This window comes from Aulonocara stuartgranti, assembly GCF_965226115.1.
Source record: "Aulonocara stuartgranti genome assembly, chromosome: 12".
NCBI classification, from domain to species: domain Eukaryota; kingdom Metazoa; phylum Chordata; class Actinopteri; order Cichliformes; family Cichlidae; genus Aulonocara; species Aulonocara stuartgranti.
In genome coordinates, this window is record NC_138948.1 from 14,967,454 (window position 1) to 14,987,044 (window position 19,591).

At 41.5% G+C, this 19,591-nt stretch overlaps 1 protein-coding gene across 2 annotated transcripts in view; it reads right to left on the reverse strand.

Moving 5' to 3' along the window:
* The window catches only part of aopep (aminopeptidase O (putative)), a 97,717-nt gene that overhangs the window by 4,179 nt on the left and 73,947 nt on the right, over positions 1-19,591 (reverse strand). For both annotated transcript variants that reach the window (XM_082555566.1, XM_082555567.1), the window contains exons 15-17: positions 12,087-12,203; positions 5,962-6,048; positions 5,724-5,872 (exon numbers count right to left, since the gene is read on the reverse strand). In XM_082555566.1, the coding sequence (XP_082411692.1) occupies positions 5,732-5,872; positions 5,962-6,048; positions 12,087-12,203 (345 nt within the window). In that variant the 3' untranslated portion in view covers positions 5,724-5,731. The remainder of the gene's footprint in view (positions 1-5,723; positions 5,873-5,961; positions 6,049-12,086; positions 12,204-19,591) is intronic.

The window sequence follows — 19,591 nt, forward strand, 5'->3', positions numbered from 1 at the left end:
TACAAAGCAAGACGCCAAATCTAAAACCCATGTTACACGCTAATTCCAAACAGGTTTCTATGCAGTATGTTCACACGGGAAAACTTGAAACATGAAACCGTGCTTCAGGTGAAAGCACGTCTTCAAATGTATCAAATGTCTAAAGTTTTATGGTCACCTGATCGTCACACCTTGAGTGGAGACTTTTAAAAAAGGCTCTGAGGGTTATTAGAAAGGCTTAAATTCATTTTTTTCACCTATAGCCTGCAGGAAGTATTAAGTCAGTGTCTCACAATGGCCTATTAATAGTTTATTTTACATCTGTTCATTTCATCCATCAATTCTGTGCCACTTTTTTGAGTCCAAAGTCTTGATTTCAATCATATTATTGCCTTGTATTATATAGTACTCGAATATGCTGAGGGTGTAGTTAACGCAGCATCGATGGTGATGAGCCTGATGATGGTAGCCGTTGCTTAAGGACTGATGAAATATCTGTCGGCACCATTAAGCAGAGTTTGGGTCTCCCCAGACCTCATTAGTACCTCAAGTACACTTTCTCTCCTGAGATACTCTCACCTTCTCTAGAACTATAAAGCGTGCAACTGGCATCATCTGCAGGATTATCTCTTCTACTACGCAACTAAAAGGAGATAGAAGCAGAGGGGTGGAAGTACGGAGCAGGGAGGGAAAGATGAAAGGAGGAGAAAGAACAACAGGCAAAGCAGGAGAGCGAAACGTGGCGCTCATTAGTAATCCTGCGCAGTGTTTTGAATTTGCGAAGGGGGTGCTTGCGTGTTTAATTCTTCTGAGCGAGGTCGTCTCAGTGGAAAGCTTTTCCAGACATGCAAGAGGAGAGCTATTGAGAGCAAAAGCAGTGAGATAAGGGGAAAAAGAAAAGTGAAATGAGATTTTAAACAAATTAAAATAATTTTAAAAAGGTGCAAAAAGATGCAGAACAATCAAGCAATGAGCGGGAAAACGGCTTAAAACAGAGAAGGGGAAGGGAGTGTTGTATAAACACACATTTGATAATTGAAGTAGGAAAATTAGGCCCAACTGTCCACACACGCACGTAACCGCCACTGTAAAAACTTTGTGGCACATTTTTCTTCTCTCTTCCTCCCACACCCATTTGTCGTCTCCTCTTTGTCTCCCTGTCTGGGTCATGCTCTCCTCAGGTGCAGAACTTAGCCACTGTGAACAAAGAGGGAATCAATCACTGTTCACCAATCAGCTAAGCTCTGTGTCTGGCTGGAGAGAGGATACAAAAACCTGTCCGACGTGTACGCGCTCTTACAAAACAGCTGCAGTGATGAGCTCCTTCATCACACTTTCCCCCTTTTTTTCCCTTCTTCTCCTCCAAATCACCAGCTCCTCAAACACAATCACACACTCAGATAATCAAGTCTTCTTTTGTTTGTTTTTTTGTTCCCCCCCCCACAAGTTTCTGGAGGATGAGTGTGTTTATGTATGTGTATAGGAGGGGCTGTGGTTGCCATAGCAGCCGACTGGGTCAAGGCTGTGTGGTAATCCCTGGCAATGTGATTTTATCATAAGTCACAAATCAGCACGCCAGGAACCCTCACAGCCCAGACATGAAAGAACAAGAGCTCCACTCTTATTTTCTCTAGTTACATCCTCAAGTCCAGCTCCAGTCCAATGTGAACCTATAACTGCCTTCAGACTAATATATATATATATATATATGTATATATATATATATATGATTTCAGCTTGTTTGTCTCTTTCAGACCTGTAGAACCTTGCTCTCTCTCTCTCTCGTACTATTTCCTTGGTCACCCCTCTCCTCGTCTCCCATTCGCCACGCTCGGCTAACCCGGCGATATGCCCCTCATTAAGCGGATCAAGAGGGATTCCAGAGGCATGTACCGGAGGGGGAAGAAAAGAATGAGGGAGTGAGCAGGGAGGGGGAAAAGAACTTGAAAAAAAGACAGGGAGAGACCACCCTTCTCTTTTTAAGGGTTGTGCTTTTTGGGTTTAGGAACACAGAGCAGGGAGTGAGCCTTGACAGACATGTTGTTTTCAGTTAAAACCCTCTCAGCCCGCCTCAGCCTAATCCCACTGTACTGTGGTCTGCGCGAGGGTGTAAAAGGGTACAGGGAGGAACTGTTCTACTTAAGAAAGGCCGACGCTGGAACACAAAGTGAGCAGTAAAACATAAATCCGTCTCCCTACAGTGCGATATGAAAAAGCAGCGGGGAGGTCTGTTCATCCATCATTTTAATTGGTTAGAGATCTGGACCTTAGCTCAGTTGACCGGCGTGATCCGCTGATGTTTATGGAGGCTTGTTTGGGTCAGTCCAATGGGAAGGAACAATAAAAGTTAGAAAATTTGTCTCTAACTGCTTGTTTTCTTCTTCAATTGTTTCTTTTCTTCCTCACTTGTAGTAATAACCCACAGAGTGTCGTGAGGGATTGAATGATGACGAAACAGATCAGTGGGTACAGACAGATAGGCGCTGGACGTGTGCGTGTTGTACGTGTGTGTTAGACAGATTTATCAGGACTGAGCCAGATGCCAAGCACTTGTCGAGAAAGCCTTTCACATCCGGTGCAAATGCATAAAGGTTTCTCGGAGTGTGTGCGTGTGTGAAGATAAAAGCCCGTCTCGGTCATGGCTTAAAATAGGATGTAGTGCTGTAAGTCACTCAGGATGATGTGGACAACTGTTTAGCAGCACCTCGTGATGCATCCTGTGTTGACCGAGGTTGCTGACGCTTCCCCTGACCTTACACTTAGTGTAGCAACAAAGCTACCTGATGTGTGTGAATGAAAGGGTGGGGCATAAAGAAATGTGACTGGGTTTAGCAGTGTTTGTATTTTGCCTTAAAAGTAAATGTCAAATCTGAACAAATAAAAAGCCACCAAAAATCAGCAGCTTCATACTTGAACACTCGAGTTTCGGGTTTTTATTTTGAAACACATGGATTAGAAATCTCAATAAAATAAAATAAATACATAAATAAAAAACATAACTGGAAGATTTTATTTTAACCCTGAATTTGATAAGTGGATGGATGGACTTGCTACTGCTAATTGAAGGCTTTTATTTTGAAAATCCCACACATTTTAGAGCATATCTGTTTTCTTACTGCTTCCTGTCAGTCAGTGTAAGGTCTTTGTGGATGAAACTATTTAAATATGGTGAAAATGTGTGCAATCCCAAGCGGGGCTCTATAATCACGTTGGCTCTATAATCAGATTCAGTCGCTTGGCTGAGACACAGACTGAGAAGTTTTTGCAAAGAAAAACTATCAGAAGTGTCCTCCAATCAGAATGAGAGCAAGAGGAGATTCAAATCTTCCAATCAGATGATGAAATCCAAATAGATCCTAGCTCGTCAGCTATCAGCACCTGTTGACACCTGTGTCAGTTAAGCAGCAGTTGTGTAAAACTTCCCTCAGGGCCACCTCCAGAGAAACAGCTTATGAAGTCAAAACCATAACTCATCAACTTGGTGTAAAAACTGTGAGTGGCCCTCGAGTGTGTGTGTGTGTGTGTGTGTGTGTGTGTGTGTGTGTGTGTGTGTGTGGTGGGGGGGGGGGGGGGGGGGGGGTTATTGTTTCTGTATTAAAATGGGTCACTTAGTTTATACTTTTCTCCAAAATTATAATGGATCTCTCTCAATCCATTGGATTGTAATCCCACTAATTAGAAGATTGTTGAGATTTTTAAGCTTTTAACAAGCTATTTAATTTATATTTAATATTTTTTGTTTTAATTTGCTTATTGCTTCCCTCCACTTTCTGCTGCTCATCTGGGGTCGGTCCTAGGGGAACACCGAGGCATTCCCAAGCTAGGCAGGAGATATACTCTCTTCAGCATGTCCTGGGTCTACCCTGGGGTTCTTTCCAGGTAGGACAGAGCACCTCACCCAAGATGCAACCTAATTAGATGCTCCTTCAATTTGGAGTCCCTCCCCAAGGACTGAGCTCCTCACCTTATTTCCTAGGGAGGACGCAGGCACCCTTCTGAGAAAGCTTACTTCCACCGCTTGTATCCACAATCTCATTCTTGCAGTCACTACCCACACAGTTCGTGACCAGGTGAAGCTAAGGGCGTAGATCGACCAGTAAATCGACTGTTTTCTGACTGGCTTCTGATGTCTTTGCTGGAGAGGAAATGCCATGGAGAAAAAGGATCGCTAGTCTAGACTCAAGGAGTAAAGACTTGGCTTCAACACACGGGTCTCGTTCTTTGCCAACCGAGCTATGGGAGCAACCACAGACCATACGGTTTTTAATAAAACATCTAGTATTAGTTGTAGCCTGACAACACTGACAAGTTCGCTAAAACAGATAAGCTGCTATTTTGAGTAAAAATTGAACAAATTTTCACAAAGAATTACTTTTTCACGATCCAGCTTTTCATGCCTTTTAAAAACAGTAGCAAAATAATATCTTGTGTCCTTGTGGCCATAACTTCAATTCAGTTCAGTTATTTGCACTTTTAAAAGTAAAGCTATAATCTCAGGGTATTTCGCTTGAAAGTTAATAAGATTTTATAACACTATTCATAACATACTACAGCACTCTAATAATATTTTGAAGAATAGTTGGGTTGCTTTACTTCAACTGTCAACCCTAGATCCACTTAATTGCCTCGTCTCATTATTCATTATTAATGTCAGTAATAACAGGACTGTTATGAAAAGATCAGCAGCTTCAAAGAGCCCTGTCCTCTCTTCTGCTCCTTCTCTTCCTTCTTTCTCTCACTAAACCATTTTTTCCTCTCTCCTTCATTTAGAGTCAGACCAATGCACCCCTCACTGTACGGAGTCATCCAAAAGCCCAGTGGTTGACAGTTGTGGTTCTGCATACACACACACACGTACATGCAGGAGGAATTTCAGGGTCAACAGTATGAAAATGCCTCCACATCGAGTAGAGACCATCCTGAGCCCATCAGAAAATGCTCACTGACCCGTTCCCCCTCTCTCTCTTTTTTTCTGTCTTCCCTCTCATTTGTTTGAGGAACACATTCCCAAATTCCTTCTCTGACAAACACATCCTGACGGCGCTGCTGTGAAACCACGGAAAAGGCCCCATTCTAAGTGTACAAACACACATGTGCATACACACTCAATAAGCTCAGGAAGGAATGTGCAGTAAAAGTAGCCAAGTGACTCAAGTGCGGACTGTCCGCTGGGGTAGATGGAATCAGGATCCATTCAATACAAAGCTTTCTTTTACAGACTCCATTTCAGGCTAGAAGGTCAACTATGAGATAAAGATAGTGGCTTTGTAGCCGAGAAATATTTTAAAACTTCAAAAGATAACAAAGTATTGATTACTGGTTCTTTTTCCCGTGTATGGTTCAAGCAACTCACCAAGCTATTAAAGCATCCTGTTGCAGTCTGAGCTCCAAATAAAAAGCCACCAAATCCCTGAGCGGGTAACTTGTAATCTTATTTTATAAACCTAAGCAAATATAGTTTATATTTCTTATTTGGCTTGTTTGGAGAATTCCCACCATTCTGTGCCAGTGAAAGCCACTAAAATTACGATTAAACCAGAATTCCTCTGAGTTGAGGAGAAACCAATTATGCAATAATGAGAGCAAAAAAAGAAGATGAAAAAGGAAAACTAATTATGCTGTCGGAAAGTTTTCAGTCAGGTTAAATTTATTACATACTTTATCTCAGAACAACAGCATTCATAAAAATAAAAGCCAATATGTTTGACAGCATTTGGAATGAAGAACTGAAAATAAGACATCACCTCTGCTGTTATAGGACCATCTCCTCCACCACTCTGCGTGCCGATTGGTCCATCTCTCCCTGGACTAGTGAGAGGCAGTGACGCGCCAGAGCCTGCTGCTCAGGGTCCTCCTGAACCATCAGCTCCCCGTACAGATACACACCCATGGCCTGGAGCACACATACACAAAAAACTGTTTATTTAGTTTAATTTTTCTCAGGTTGAATCAGATAAAGGCTTCACAGCTGTGCGTATTTACTTGGTCATGAATCAGAAAGTGCTCCACATCTCCGTAAGCCTGAGCGTACGCGTGTTTGACCACAAGTTCACACCAGCGATGTCGGACCTGCAAACCAAGACAGAAGATTGTACACAGTAATGATTTTGAGGAACAACTGACTCCTAAACACATCTTATTGTAGTTTGTTTTTTTTTGCATTCACCACTTTGACAGATATATTTTCCTGCTTGTAGCCAGTGAATTCAAACATGCGATTAACCAAAACAGCTCAAGCTGGGAGCCTGTGGACTGAGTCATCCACAATCGGACGTTTAATATATTTAATATTTAAGAAGACTGAGATGATTTTCTTTCCGAAACAGTCTAAAGTTCAAGTAAAAATTAAAAAGTTTGATTTAATTCCACATGTGCGTGTGTGTCGAGGTGTATTTCTACTGAACGCGTGCATGTGTGCACTTGTGTGCGCATGGAAGCTAACGCTTGGCCTTTCTTCCAGAGGATCAATAGGAGCTCTGTTGCCGCGGTTACAGGAGAGATCAGAGACTGGCTCTGTCCCTGCCTCAGCCATCATCCTTCATCATCTGCTCCGAGCGTGCACGTGAACATGTGCGACCGTGCATGGATCTGCAGCAAGTGCGTGTATGGATATACAGGCAGACACAGATGATAAAAGAGACAGAAGAGCGATTTGAAAAAGGAAATGTGGATGAAAAATGTTTTAAAGAACTGTCGCTACTTTAAAGCCTGACAGTTTCCCCTGGCTGATTTTTTTGTGGGTGTTTCAGTCTTCTCCATAACTATCTCAGCACACTCAGGATGATAAACTGGTCCTTTGGGCAGTACAGTGACCAAGCGTGGGATTTCTGGAGATTGATTCTATTTCAACACCTCAGGCTTTGGGCATTTCTAAAGGAGCAGTACAGATATTCATTTTGAGATAGTGTATTCTAGAAAAGAACCAATAGACTCTACCTTTTTTTTAAGCAGTCACACTCTTAATAGGAGTTTTTGGTTTGCTTGTGCAAATGTGGCCCTGGCCTCCACCTACTTGTGCAGCTTAAGAATGGAGTCGGAGCAATGCTCTATTTACAACCACATTCAAATCCTCACATTACCTCTGCAACAGACTAAATAAAGATGAGTTAAACAGGTCTCAGATGGGGCTTTGAAGTTGCTCTTTCATCCAGATTTTTAAAATCCTTTTCCATTTATTTTCAGCTTTATTCTGGAAGACAGTGAGAATCCCAGAGCAGAAAGCAAATTAAGAGTAATGCTCTTCTACCCCGCACTGGAACGTCTGCGTGCGTCTGCATTGGTGGGTGTGCGTGCATGAGCGTGTACAGCATGTGTAGCCTCTGGTGCCAGCCCTGCCCTTCTGGCCTGCGTAGCCCCGGCAGCTGTTCCCCGTGCTGGGTTACATTCCTGGGGAGAGCCCGGGGGCAGAGCAGCTGCCTGGTGCACCTCTCCTTACCCTCCTTTTTTTTTCTTCCCCTCCCGTTTCCTCTCGCTGGGCCCCTCTCTCTGACAGCACATGCAATTACACAGTGACATTCCTTCATTTATTACTGCAAACCTCCCCTCTCCCCCCCAAATCCTCCTCACAACCGAGGAACAGCGTCTGTGTGTGCGCTCTTATCACAATGAACAAACTTTCACGTCTCACACAAAAACACGCATGGAGCAAAGATGCGAATGCTCATACTGCATACCAGCATTTTGGGAAATATTCTCTTTCTTCACGAAGGATTTTCCCAAATTTTATACCAGTTCCATAAAAATGAAGCAAGGGGATGAGACAAATGTATACAAGAGAACCTTAGAGCTGCTATTAGGAGACCTTTTGGTAAAGCTAGTGTAACTGTGTATGTGAGTGGGATCTGGTTTTCTAACGACAAAATAAAAACTTAATGAACTATCCATTTATCTCTTTTCTTTGTAAATCTTTGCCTTTTTATCATTTTTTTTATACTACTTTAACCATTACGCTTTATTTATGTTGTTTGCCCAGTGGCATCTATTAAGTCTACAAGGAATTTCCCTCCCCTAGGTTTTTATTTTTGAAACTGGGGTGGGGTTTTTTTTGCCCATTTGAGGAGCTGTTTTTTGTTTCCAGTCTAATATGAGCCAGTGAAGTCCTTTGAAGTCCTTTGGATTAAAGCGCACAAATAAACTTGAGATTTACTTCTTTTTAGATGACCCTTGGTAATAACTCTTTTGCCTTGTTCTGTTGTCTCCTCTACTCGGCTCCGCATGTTCCCAGTTCTTGATGTGGTTCGGTGAAGTCTCCAGTGACTGCAGTAAACCTAATCCTAGCATCACGCTTGCACAATAAGGCCAGTTATAGTCTCAGATAATGCTCCATATGTGCATGTGCACTGTGGCGCAATTGAATTGCATGTTCATGCGCTCATGTAGCATCACACAGGTAAGGATCGATCTCATTAAGACTGATACCATTCTTCATAAGAGCACTTGAACAATTCCTTATCAATTTCCTGTGTGGGAACACAGTAAGCTTGTGCAGATTTTCAGCCTCACTGTTGTATTATCTCCTGTCTGTACGGAGTGTAGAAACTGTGTTTTTTAAGGTTTGCATGTGACTCAGGTGTGCAAAAGCTCTGCACCAATAAGTCTAACAATACACAACAAGGGATCTCACGTCACATGAGGCTCATATGAAAGGAAGAGGGCCACGCACTTGGTCTCATACATGCAAACACATGCCCCAGCTCACAGACACACTCGCACACATATTCATGGTCACTGACGCCATAGACAAAGCATTCCGACAGCACGCACACCAGTGGTCAGCCACGTATTTCCTTTCACTATTGTGTACATGCTTACGCAAATCACACACACACGGAAACTCAAGTTTGCATGCCAGTCTTGAAAGCACCTTTAGTCCAGACCTTTTAGTCTTCTGTTGCTTTGTGCAGCATCTCATGTGAACTTCACTCCACTTTGACTGTGTGAAACTTTGTTCGACCGCCCTCTGTGTTACATATATAACATGTAGTGTCATGCTGCTATATAAGAGGAACAGCTGGGGGTTTACTATAGGCTGCTAAGGGCTGATAATACACGTCTATCTTCAAGTGATCAATCAGTTGTTTCACAATGCATTCAGAGCCACGGCATTACTAACGGCCTTTTTAGAAGTCATAACAGCTATTCATATCACCCAATATTCATTCACTCTGAAAAGCTCTTTCTACATCAGGTAAACACTGAAGAGCTGCAGAGGGCTCGACTGCACTCAGTCCTGTATTTATTTTAAACAGATCAATCATCAATCCTCTGCGATGAAAGTGGCAGCAGACAATGCAAAGCTGCGTGAGAAGAGGACAGAAAAAGTAAGGGGGGGAAAAAAGACCTCTGGACAGAGAGAATAAATGGGCACGTTTATATGGAGAGACGTAGGTGATTAACCTCTTCTGAATGAGATTACTGACATTAGGACTGGACCATTGCCTTCAGACAGGTGTGTGCAGGTATGCTTGTGTGAGTGAGTGTGTGTGTGTGTGTGTGTGTAGGTGAGTGTTTTTCCATGCATGACTATGTGCGTAATGGCCCTGCGTATTTTTAGCAAACACTTAAAGTTTTTTTTTCCTGGAAATTGCAGATGGGAATCTACTTTCATCTGCCAGGAAGTCTGACTAAAGAGGTGTACGTGTAAAAAGCTGGACTCAAGGCCAAACACACAGTGACCTCAGACTGAGACCACGAGGTGGATTACTAGAAGTGAAAATAAGACAATGAACTACAGACGAGTTACTGAAATACACCCACTTTTACTGCGTTCCATTTGCCTCGGAAGTCGGATGTCGGAGCTGGAAGTGACATCACTCCCGATTTGAATGTGTTCCAAAGGAACATCAGAAAACTAATGAAAAACAGGATTTGTTTGGTAGCAAGATACAGCTACTTATCACTAGCAACACAGCACAATCGAGCCTAGCCCTGCATATGGCTTAGTCAGCTTTGCCAGTCACAAATATATATCAGTAGAAGTCTAGAGTTTTTACAGTTTTACTAATGTTTACATGTACTGCCATCATCTTGGATGAATAAGTGAGGGTGGCGGGGCTGCTCCGACTTTCCGAGTTGGAAGCCTGACTTGGGGGGTAGTGCCAGTTGAGAATTCTGATTGAATGCATCTAGGTACACCTATTCACATGTTCATCAATACAAATATCTAACTGCCTAATCACATGGCAGCAACTACAATGTATTTAGGCATGTAGGTTAAGATCACCTGCTAAAGTTTAAATTGAAACTCAGAAAGGTCAAGAAAGGAACCAAAGACTACCTTTCTTTTAAGCTTAACAGAAGTTTTTGACTTTTTTTTATTTGTGCAGCAGATGTTGCCGCGCCCTCCACCTACTTGCAGCTGAAGAATGTAGACTGAGCAATGCTCCATTTACAACCACATTCAAATCCTCACATTACCTCTGCAACCTACTAAATAAAGATGAGTTTAATGGGTCTCAGATGGAGCTTTTAAGTTTTCATCCAAATTTCACAAATCCTTTTCCATTTATTCCCAGCTTTATCTTGGAAATATTGGGGTGTAGGTCATATTGACTGAGTAGACATGGTCAACATAAGCTGCTGAAAATCAAACCAAGCATTAGAATGGGGAAGAAAAGTGATTTAAGGGACTTTGAACACGGTATATTTCAGAAATGTTTGAGGCTGGCTAGATTAGTGAGTGAAATATATTCTACTGGGATTTTCCCACATAACCATCTCCAGGGTTGAAAAACTGAAAATATGGACAATAATGCCTTGTTGATGCCAAAGGTCAGAGGAGAATGCCCAGGAAGACAACAGTAACTCAAATAAACACTCGTTACAATCAAGGTATGCAAAAGAGCATGTCACAACACATCAAACCTTGAAGCAGATGTGCTACAGCAGCAGAAGACTACAACTGGTGCCACTCATGTCTGGACAACAGAAGCTTAAAAAATAAAACACTCAAATTCTTCTGCAACATTTGGAAAGTAAGGCCAGAATTTGGTATAAACAACATGAAAGTATGATTCCATCCTGCCTTGTATCAATAATTCAGGCTGATGCTGGTGGTGTAATGTTGTGGGTGATTTTCTTGGCACCCTTCAGTCCCCTTAGTACCAGCTCAGCATTGCTTAAATTCCTCATTCTACCTGAGTACTGTTGCTGATCATGTCCATTCTTTCGTGAAGACAGTGTATCCAGCAGGATAATGCACCATTTCACAAACTTCAGCTCATCTCAAACTGGTTTCTTGAACAAGATAATCAGTTCACTGCACTCAAATGACCAACACAGTCACCAGATCTCAATCCTATAGAGCACCTTTGGGATGTGGTTTCACATCATGGATTTGCAGCCAACAAATCTGCAGCAACTGTGTGATGCTATCATGTCAATATGGACCAAAATCCCTAAGGAATGTTTCCAGCTTCCAACACACTGCTTGCTACGTGGACCTGCTAGGGAAAATCACGCCTTTATGATTTCAGATTCCAGCAAGTAAATGAGTGGAAACGCACCACAATTGAGCAGCCTCTATATAACAGAACATCTGAGCTCCATTATATACATTACCGCCCCAACAAAACAGCTCATATAACTAATAATAACTCGTAAAAAAAACCCTAAATATGTATCAAATTTTTCTTTTCAAGAGAGGCCATGTGTTAATGATGGAAGTCAGCGTGGACAGTTTACAGGCTCGGGCACAGCTGTGTTTTCACAGCGCTCCTGTACTGAGAGGAAGCACTTGATCATCCGCACACACATACATACACACATAGCCAGAGAGTACAAACAGTGAAAAGTATGCACACATACACACACACACACACACACACACACACAGGCAAACACTGTTAACAGTACCATTAAGGAACTTTGTTCAACATTAAAAAATGAAGCAAATACTTGTGGGATTTAGTCAGTAATGGCTGCTGTAAAGAAGAGAGCTCTTACAACAGAATTTACAACACATTACTAAGTGCCATGCTTTAAGATGTGCACGGAGAGGAAAGCTACTTTTATTATCGGAGGGGATTGTAAATGTTGGGTGAATATGCTCACTTGTCTGAGCATGTGTCTGCGTTTGTATGAGTGAATAAGCGAGTGTGTGGTCTTACCTCAGCGTCCTGATTCTGCAGACTGTAGGTTCTCTGCAGAGCACGAAGTGATGCCACGCTTAACTCCGATTCCTCCAACAGAAGCTCCAGAAGCATCACTAGCTGGTCCGACGTCAGCTGAGGAGACAACGGTTTATGATATTAATAGCTCTGACTAATCTAGCCAGCCTCATAAAACATATTGAGGCATTATTAAATAATACAAGGGGTGGGAAAACTCACATTTTCCTTACACCAGCAGCTTCAAATTACCAAACTTGCAAAAATTATCAAGACTAGCTGAATCATTTACATGTTGGATCCTGTGCACCCACACATAAGCACATTTGCATTATTTTCCGCGAGTTAGATTTTCTCCTCCGTGAAATGAAAGCTTTGATGAAAAAAAAAAAATACATCAATAAAAGTCAGGCAATTAATGCCGCCTTTCAAACAGAGGAAATGGTGGAATAATAAAACAGCTGAAGTGGTAATTAAATAAATATGGTAAATCCAGTGAATCTTGTACAGCTGGGAAATATTACAGAATAGGCAAAAGACAGATGAACGGAAAATATTAGGGCAAAGAAATTAAGTTGTCTTTTTTGATTTTGTTCTATTGGAGAGAAACTCAGAGGAGCACTGTTCAGGAACACACTTTTGGGCGGGGGGGCATCTTTGACAACGTTTCTGCTCGTAGGCTGCGAGACTGCAGTGAAATCCCCCACTGTATCAATGTCACAGACTAAAAGGTTTTCAGGAAAAACTAGATGCCTGACTGCTGCTTCCTAATCGTGCATATATTGCTTGTGTTATCCTGAGGTAGACCTGAAGGAAACAATCTATTTTCTTCTTGTGATTGCCATCTTCAGGGACAGTGAGTTTAGATGAGTATTCTGAGGATGGATGTGGGCAACGATATGAGAGAGTGGCTTCCTCCTCCGGAGACAGCTGTGCCCAGCCTTGCTTGCCTCTCTCTTGGATACACCCAGCACTACCGGCCACACTTCTTCTGTGGTCCCAGTCTGGGACACAATTAATGGCTGAAGGCCCCGCAGAGACTAATGTGAAAATAAGTATGAAGTGGCTGTGAGTGTGTGTGTGTGTGTGTGTGTGTGTGTGTGTGTGTGTGTGTGTGTGTGTGTGTGTGTGTGTGTGTGCGTGCGTGCATGCGCAACTGAGAGAGGCAGGGTGCGTGGAAGTGAAGAGAAAGTGACACAGAGGAGAAAGCCACATTCTGCTCTTTCTGGATACGATTACCTCTTTCTATTGAGGTGAACGCAGCCAGCAAATGCATGATGAATAGCTACATTTGTGCAGTCTGTTGAAAGCTATTTATGGTAAACAACCTCCTTAGTGCTGCTGGGAAATACCTGATCTAAAACCAGGAAGTACTTTAGCATGTACCTGTTGAGGCTGAGGGAATAACACTCAGACTCAAGCTGGAAAACATTCAAATCAAACATTACTATTGCTGCTACACACACACAAATACTGACGATCATCCAGCTCTGTGGAAAATCTGATATCCAGTCTTTCTCTTCACCCTCTATTGACTCTCCTCGCTCCTCATCCCTCCTCCCTCCAATTTGTGAAGGCTGAGTGTTTTCTAAAGTGCCGTCTCCATCTCTAAAGAGTCTCTTTGGGGCCCACCCATGATCCTTCTCACTCTCCTACCCTTCCCTTTAAAAAGTGAGGAGCAAGCTCTTTCTTTGTCTTTCTCTCTCTAACTCTTTCTCTCCTCACATCCCTCTGCGGTGACTGTGAAAGCCTGTTGTGTGTTGTATATATTTGTGTTGCCATGGTGGTAATCAATATGTCTGCAACAGTGTCTCCAAAAGCAAATTCCTGGTCAGTGATGGTACATTACAAACCAACTTACATTGTTATTATTACCCTCACACACGCACGCGCGCACACAGACACTGTACACATTGAAACACGATCGTCTCCCTCATCAGTTGTCATCTCCATGGTGAAGTTACCATCACACCACACCAACACTATCGAGCATACATCAACAAAAACACAAACAAACTAAAGTACTTAAGCTACTTTATACTCCTTCTGTCTGTTCTTCAGAGGAGAATACTGCACTTTTTTAAAACCTTATTATGTGCATAATTAGTTAGCCCATGATTACTTGGGTAGGGATCCTTACTTCTACAACTAAAAACTTTAAAACTCCTAAATTCCTAATCAATTCCATACTAAATCCACATTTTTGCCAAGTTCCCTACCTCAAGCATTTTATTTATTTATTCAAATCCTTTTTTTTTAAAACGGTGGATACTTAATTGGGTGGAAAATTTTTAAAGTTAGAAACAAAAGGAAACTTTTTAAATTACAAGGACTCTTTTAGATGGGGTAGTTACAGAAGAGGATTAGGTCCACTGTTTTTTGGTCATTATTTTTTGGGGGGGACTTATGGGGGAAAAAAGTCATGACCATTTTTTTCCCCCACTGATCCGTCTGTAAAGAAAAAAAAATTAACTGAATGACTTGAATTAAAGCCAGAAAAAAATGACAGGGAACGTTCACTGGTTAAAAAAAGGCTATTTATTTTTCTTCTGTGGGCAGGTATTTATTTGGTTTAAAAGGTTCTGGTTAGTAGGGAACATTTCATATTGGTTTGTGTAATTTAAACCAAAAAAATTCCCACACACCTACGCTGCATTCACGTTGGTGCAACATAAGAAAAAAGTGGGTTGTTTGTGGCTTATACAATTTATCCTGAAGTGTATATTTTGCTTGTATTTGAGGTATGTGGTTGTGTACCGAGTTATTTTAAAACAGGGAAACCAGATTTGCATCGTTTGTCCACATGACTGTGGTCTTTGTGAAAATGTATAAATTTTAAAGATTTGTAAAACCTGTCAATTTCATTCTGGGGTTTGCGATAACCAACAATTATGCAAAAGTAAGACAACAAATTGTCGGTGGATATTTTACATATTGCACTGGTTGAGCAGTGGAAGAAACATGAATATACAGCATTTCTAAGTAGCTTAATAAAAACCCAAAACCTTCTGTGATGTTAAAGTGTTGATACTTTAATAAATGCTGACTTTTTAAATATGAGATATGGGAACCCCTGGTTAAGAGTAGCTACTTGCTCAACTTGCTTTAACTCATTTTCTTTTAAGCCTTGCAGCATCCATCAGCAAACCTGAGAAGCCTGTATCAGGTGGAAATCTGAAGTGAGTGATATAGCACTTATTCACAATGCTGTCTCCTCCTACGCCTGTAGGACTGACTGTACAACTTACATAACATTATGTAAATGTATATAAAAGGTCTCATTAATGTTATCACAATGATGTGATAAACAGTGTTGGGACTAACGCGTTATTAAGTAACGCGTTACAGTAACTACGTTATTATTGTGGTAACGAGCACGGTAACTAGTTATTATGCCAAAATCAGGAACGCGTTACTCGTTACTGGGATTTAGATAGGCTCGTTATTCGTTACTTCGTGTGGTGGCTATCGCGGAGCTTCCACAGATTCAGTAACATTAGCAGGTGGTGGAGGCAGCAGGTGGATGAAGGAAAAGGGACGCAGAAGGAAAAGAGACCCGAGGCGGCCGCCGGGCCAAGTGTGAACTGAACTTCAGGTAAGAAGTTATGACCTGCAGTCTCTCTGGGTCAGATATGAACCAAGTTTAGGTGGAGTTTATTTTCGTTATTCTGACTTTTTCCATACTGCGTGCTAGCTAGCATGACGGAGTTTCTATACAGCTGGGTGGTGCTATGAAGTTACTGATGTTGAACTTTATTTTGTTCATAAGTTATTAGAGTTGCCAACCGTCCCGTCTGGTATTCAGAGAAAATATTACGCGTTTCTTATTGAGGTGAAAGGGAACAGTTTGTCCCGTAATTCAGCTACAATGAAAAAGGCACAAAGCTGGAGTTATTCTGTGTCTTTGCTGCACAGCTGCCTCTTCTTCTTTCATTCTCCCCCCTCCCTCTCCCGTTTCTACTTCAATCATGAAAACTGATCAATGATCAGCTGATCGGCTCTCTTGTTTGTTTATCGCTCACTCACCGCTGGTTTCCAGAAATCAGCGGATGTCGCGCTAAACAACAGCAGCACGTTTAAGCTTGATCAGCTATTGTTAGAATTTATTTAATATTAATTTCTAGTATCAGCTGATGTTTGCTGGAGCCACAGCTGTAAACCTGCTGGTCATGATATGGTTTGGTTATCTGGTGAGAGGGAAACATGAAGATGAAACCAGGAGATGTCCTTACTGGATCATCAGAGCTGAACAGGTGATGGAGAAACAGGTTTACCTTTTAGGTGACATGAATGAGTTGAAGGGAAGTTATGAACTGTTTCTGAGAGACAAATAACACCAGGATCCTTTTTTAGGTAGCCGACAGCTGGTAACTGTGCAGGTGCGGATCTAGCAAAGTGTTGCCAGGGGGGCATGTAGGGCATTAACGGGGAATGGGGGGCACAAAGAAATACTTTTCTTTCTTATTCTCATTTAAAATGTCTAGCTTTTAAAAAAATTATTATCTGAATCTTACAACAAACAATTGATAGATTGATGCATATATACCATCAAAACAGTGAACATCACTGTCACAACAGTGTTTATTTTCATTCAAAGGCTTTATGATTTTTCCTATAATGGTGGGCCGGTCTCTAGTCAAAATGCCCGGGCCAATTTTCTTTCCCAGTCCAGCCCTGTATGCAGCTCATCTGCAGTCTGGTGTTGCCTACATCTTCCTATTCAGAAGGCAGAATTTCCGAGTTCTGAGTACAATCGAAAGCACCACGACTGCAGTTTTTGTGTTGGATGTAAAAGGCGCACATGACGCTGTGACGTAGGCTAGAATCATGGCAGCAGTCAATGATGGTCCAGGCGTGGGATTTCTCTCGTGGAAATATGCACATTATCTTTTCCTTTCTATTGGTAGGTGGCACAGTGCACTTGTGGCAAGTAAGCAAGCTAGAAGACTGGCAAAGTTATGGAAGAAACACATTAACAAGAGAATTCTGAGTAAAACCAAAGTTACTTTCCCTAGTAACTAGTTACTTTGAAAGTAACGAGTAACTTGAAGTAACTGAGTTACTTTTGAGAGAAGTAACTAGTAATGTAACTAAATTACTATTTTAAAGTAACTTACCCAACACTGGTGATAAATAATAAGAATTTGGTAAGCGTTTAATCCGCTTTTATGTTTCATGTTAAAATATGGATTATGGATTGAGAACTGCTGTACAGCCTGAGCGTGGACATGTGTGTTAGTGGATGAAAGAGAGGAAGAGAAAGACCGGTTGTGGGTAAAAGGTGAACTCTACGGATGAGTACTCCCTTATTAATGGGTAGAGAATGGCACACCAACACAAACAGCTAATAGAAGAAAGCAAACACACACACACACACACTCTCGCTAGGTCATTGGTACCTAACAATAGCACTTAATAGTACAGTGCTGAAAACCCCACTGACGGGGGAAACATATCCCTCTCTAGCGCAATGATTTGTGTGAAAAGTTCACCACACACACACACACACACACACACACACACACACACACACACACACACACACACACACACACACACACACACACACACACACACAGAAGAATTTGACCAAATTAAAGAAGCATTACATTCCCATGCTGTCTGTTAAAATTAAGGAATGTCAGGAGGGAGACAGTTCACAGTCGCTCCCTCTCAGATGCACAAACGCACACATTCATCCACATACACGCTAAAGTCTACACATAAATGAATCTACGCACCAACGTACAAACTCCGCATTGTTACAAACCACTAACAGGGGTCATCTGAAACCAGCTGTATGCTGAATTACACCTTTCAAGAACCTCTGGGAAATATGCTGCTGAAATGTCTCCTCTCATACTGACCTCCAAACCTCCACAGAACAATGACACACGCACCCAGGTGAGCGCATGTATGCGCAAATATACACTGTTTGCCTCAGTGACTGACAGCTCAATGAGACACAGGATATGATATCCACCCCAAACTATAAATGAAATAAGGTATATATTGCCTTGTGTGTAGGTGCGAGTGTGTGTGTATATATACAGTTGTGTGCATGTATTCCTATAAGAGCGGGAAGAGTTGGAGAAAATTAGAGTTTGAGAGTAATTGAGAGTCAAAAGAAAGAAGCAGCTACATTTTGTGTGCGTGTGTGTCAGTACATACGTGTGGGTGTATAGGACTATGGGACTTGTATTAGTCATACTACTGCTGCGGTGTAACACATTTGCACAGCACAAAATCACGTGAAGCTCAACAGAAGCTTTATTGTGGGATTTCTATCCTTAATACTGATCACCATAAGGAGCGATAACGAGGGGCAGCTGACTCCACTGCATCTCCTTCTTTAAAATTGTGAAAAACTAAACAAAAATAATGATTTTTTTTTCTTTTAAGAAAAGGTAAATCTTAAATCCTTTCTGTGCCTATCTAACAATCCATCACTTGTTCAGCATTTCCATGGCAACAGGACTCTTGTTCTGTACAGTACATAGGACAGCGAGCCCATGTCAATTTTCTGCAGCCTTTATGCATGCACAAATAGATTCAAAACATTAATATAACCTTTACATCTTCTGTGTTAAATCAGGTCAGGATCTCTACCTCTTTTATTCTCCTTAGCTCAAGCAGCCAATCACCATTTACAATCACATTACTGCAATAACCTCAAGTAACCCCTGGTGGGTGAATCATCCCTGCTTTCGCCCACGTTTCTGCTTTCTGATTTGAATTTTTAAAAATGCTTCTATTTCTATATCCTTTTTTTTTTTTAGCACTTTATTATTTGGTGTGTTTTTTGCTTCCACTCCATTATAAGACGCGTGCAACCAATTACAACTGTAAATAAAAATAAAAAGGGGAATGACGACAGCAACGGTTACAGGAAACAAAGGCAAACAACAGAAAGGAGACGACAGACAAAACAGACGTCCTACATCCTGAATTACTTTATACTAAAATTAAAGCCTGCAAAACGGAAAAAATGTGGTAGATCAAATCATCTCAAGCTATGTAAACAAATAAAAAATCAGTTATAGCCAGGCACTACTGAAAAGTTGTTCCTTTTTTGTTTCCGTTTTGTTGTAATTCCTCTATGAAGTTATCTTTCAAGGCTAAACTAACTATTGTTGATAGGGTACGGATTATAACTAACACTTTTTACAGATTGTGTTGTTTCTTGTCAAATCTTGTGTAGTAAGAGTATCAGTTTAGGAGTACTGATATTCTTTTTCTAACTGCAACTTTACTATAATGGTCAGCATATCTTCTAACTCTTCCTGGTTGGACAGATATGTTGTTCATAACACATATTGCACAATAAACCTGTCCAACCAGGTATCCGACCTCCTCTGATGCCCTTCTGTTTCTTTTGTCCCTATATGGCTCACTCCCACTACAGTGGAAACCTCCTCACATCTAGGGGAAAAAAAATGGTGATTGCATTGAATTTTTTTCGCATTTGGAACCGCTTTTAATTGCAAGGAAATTGCACAGGTTGC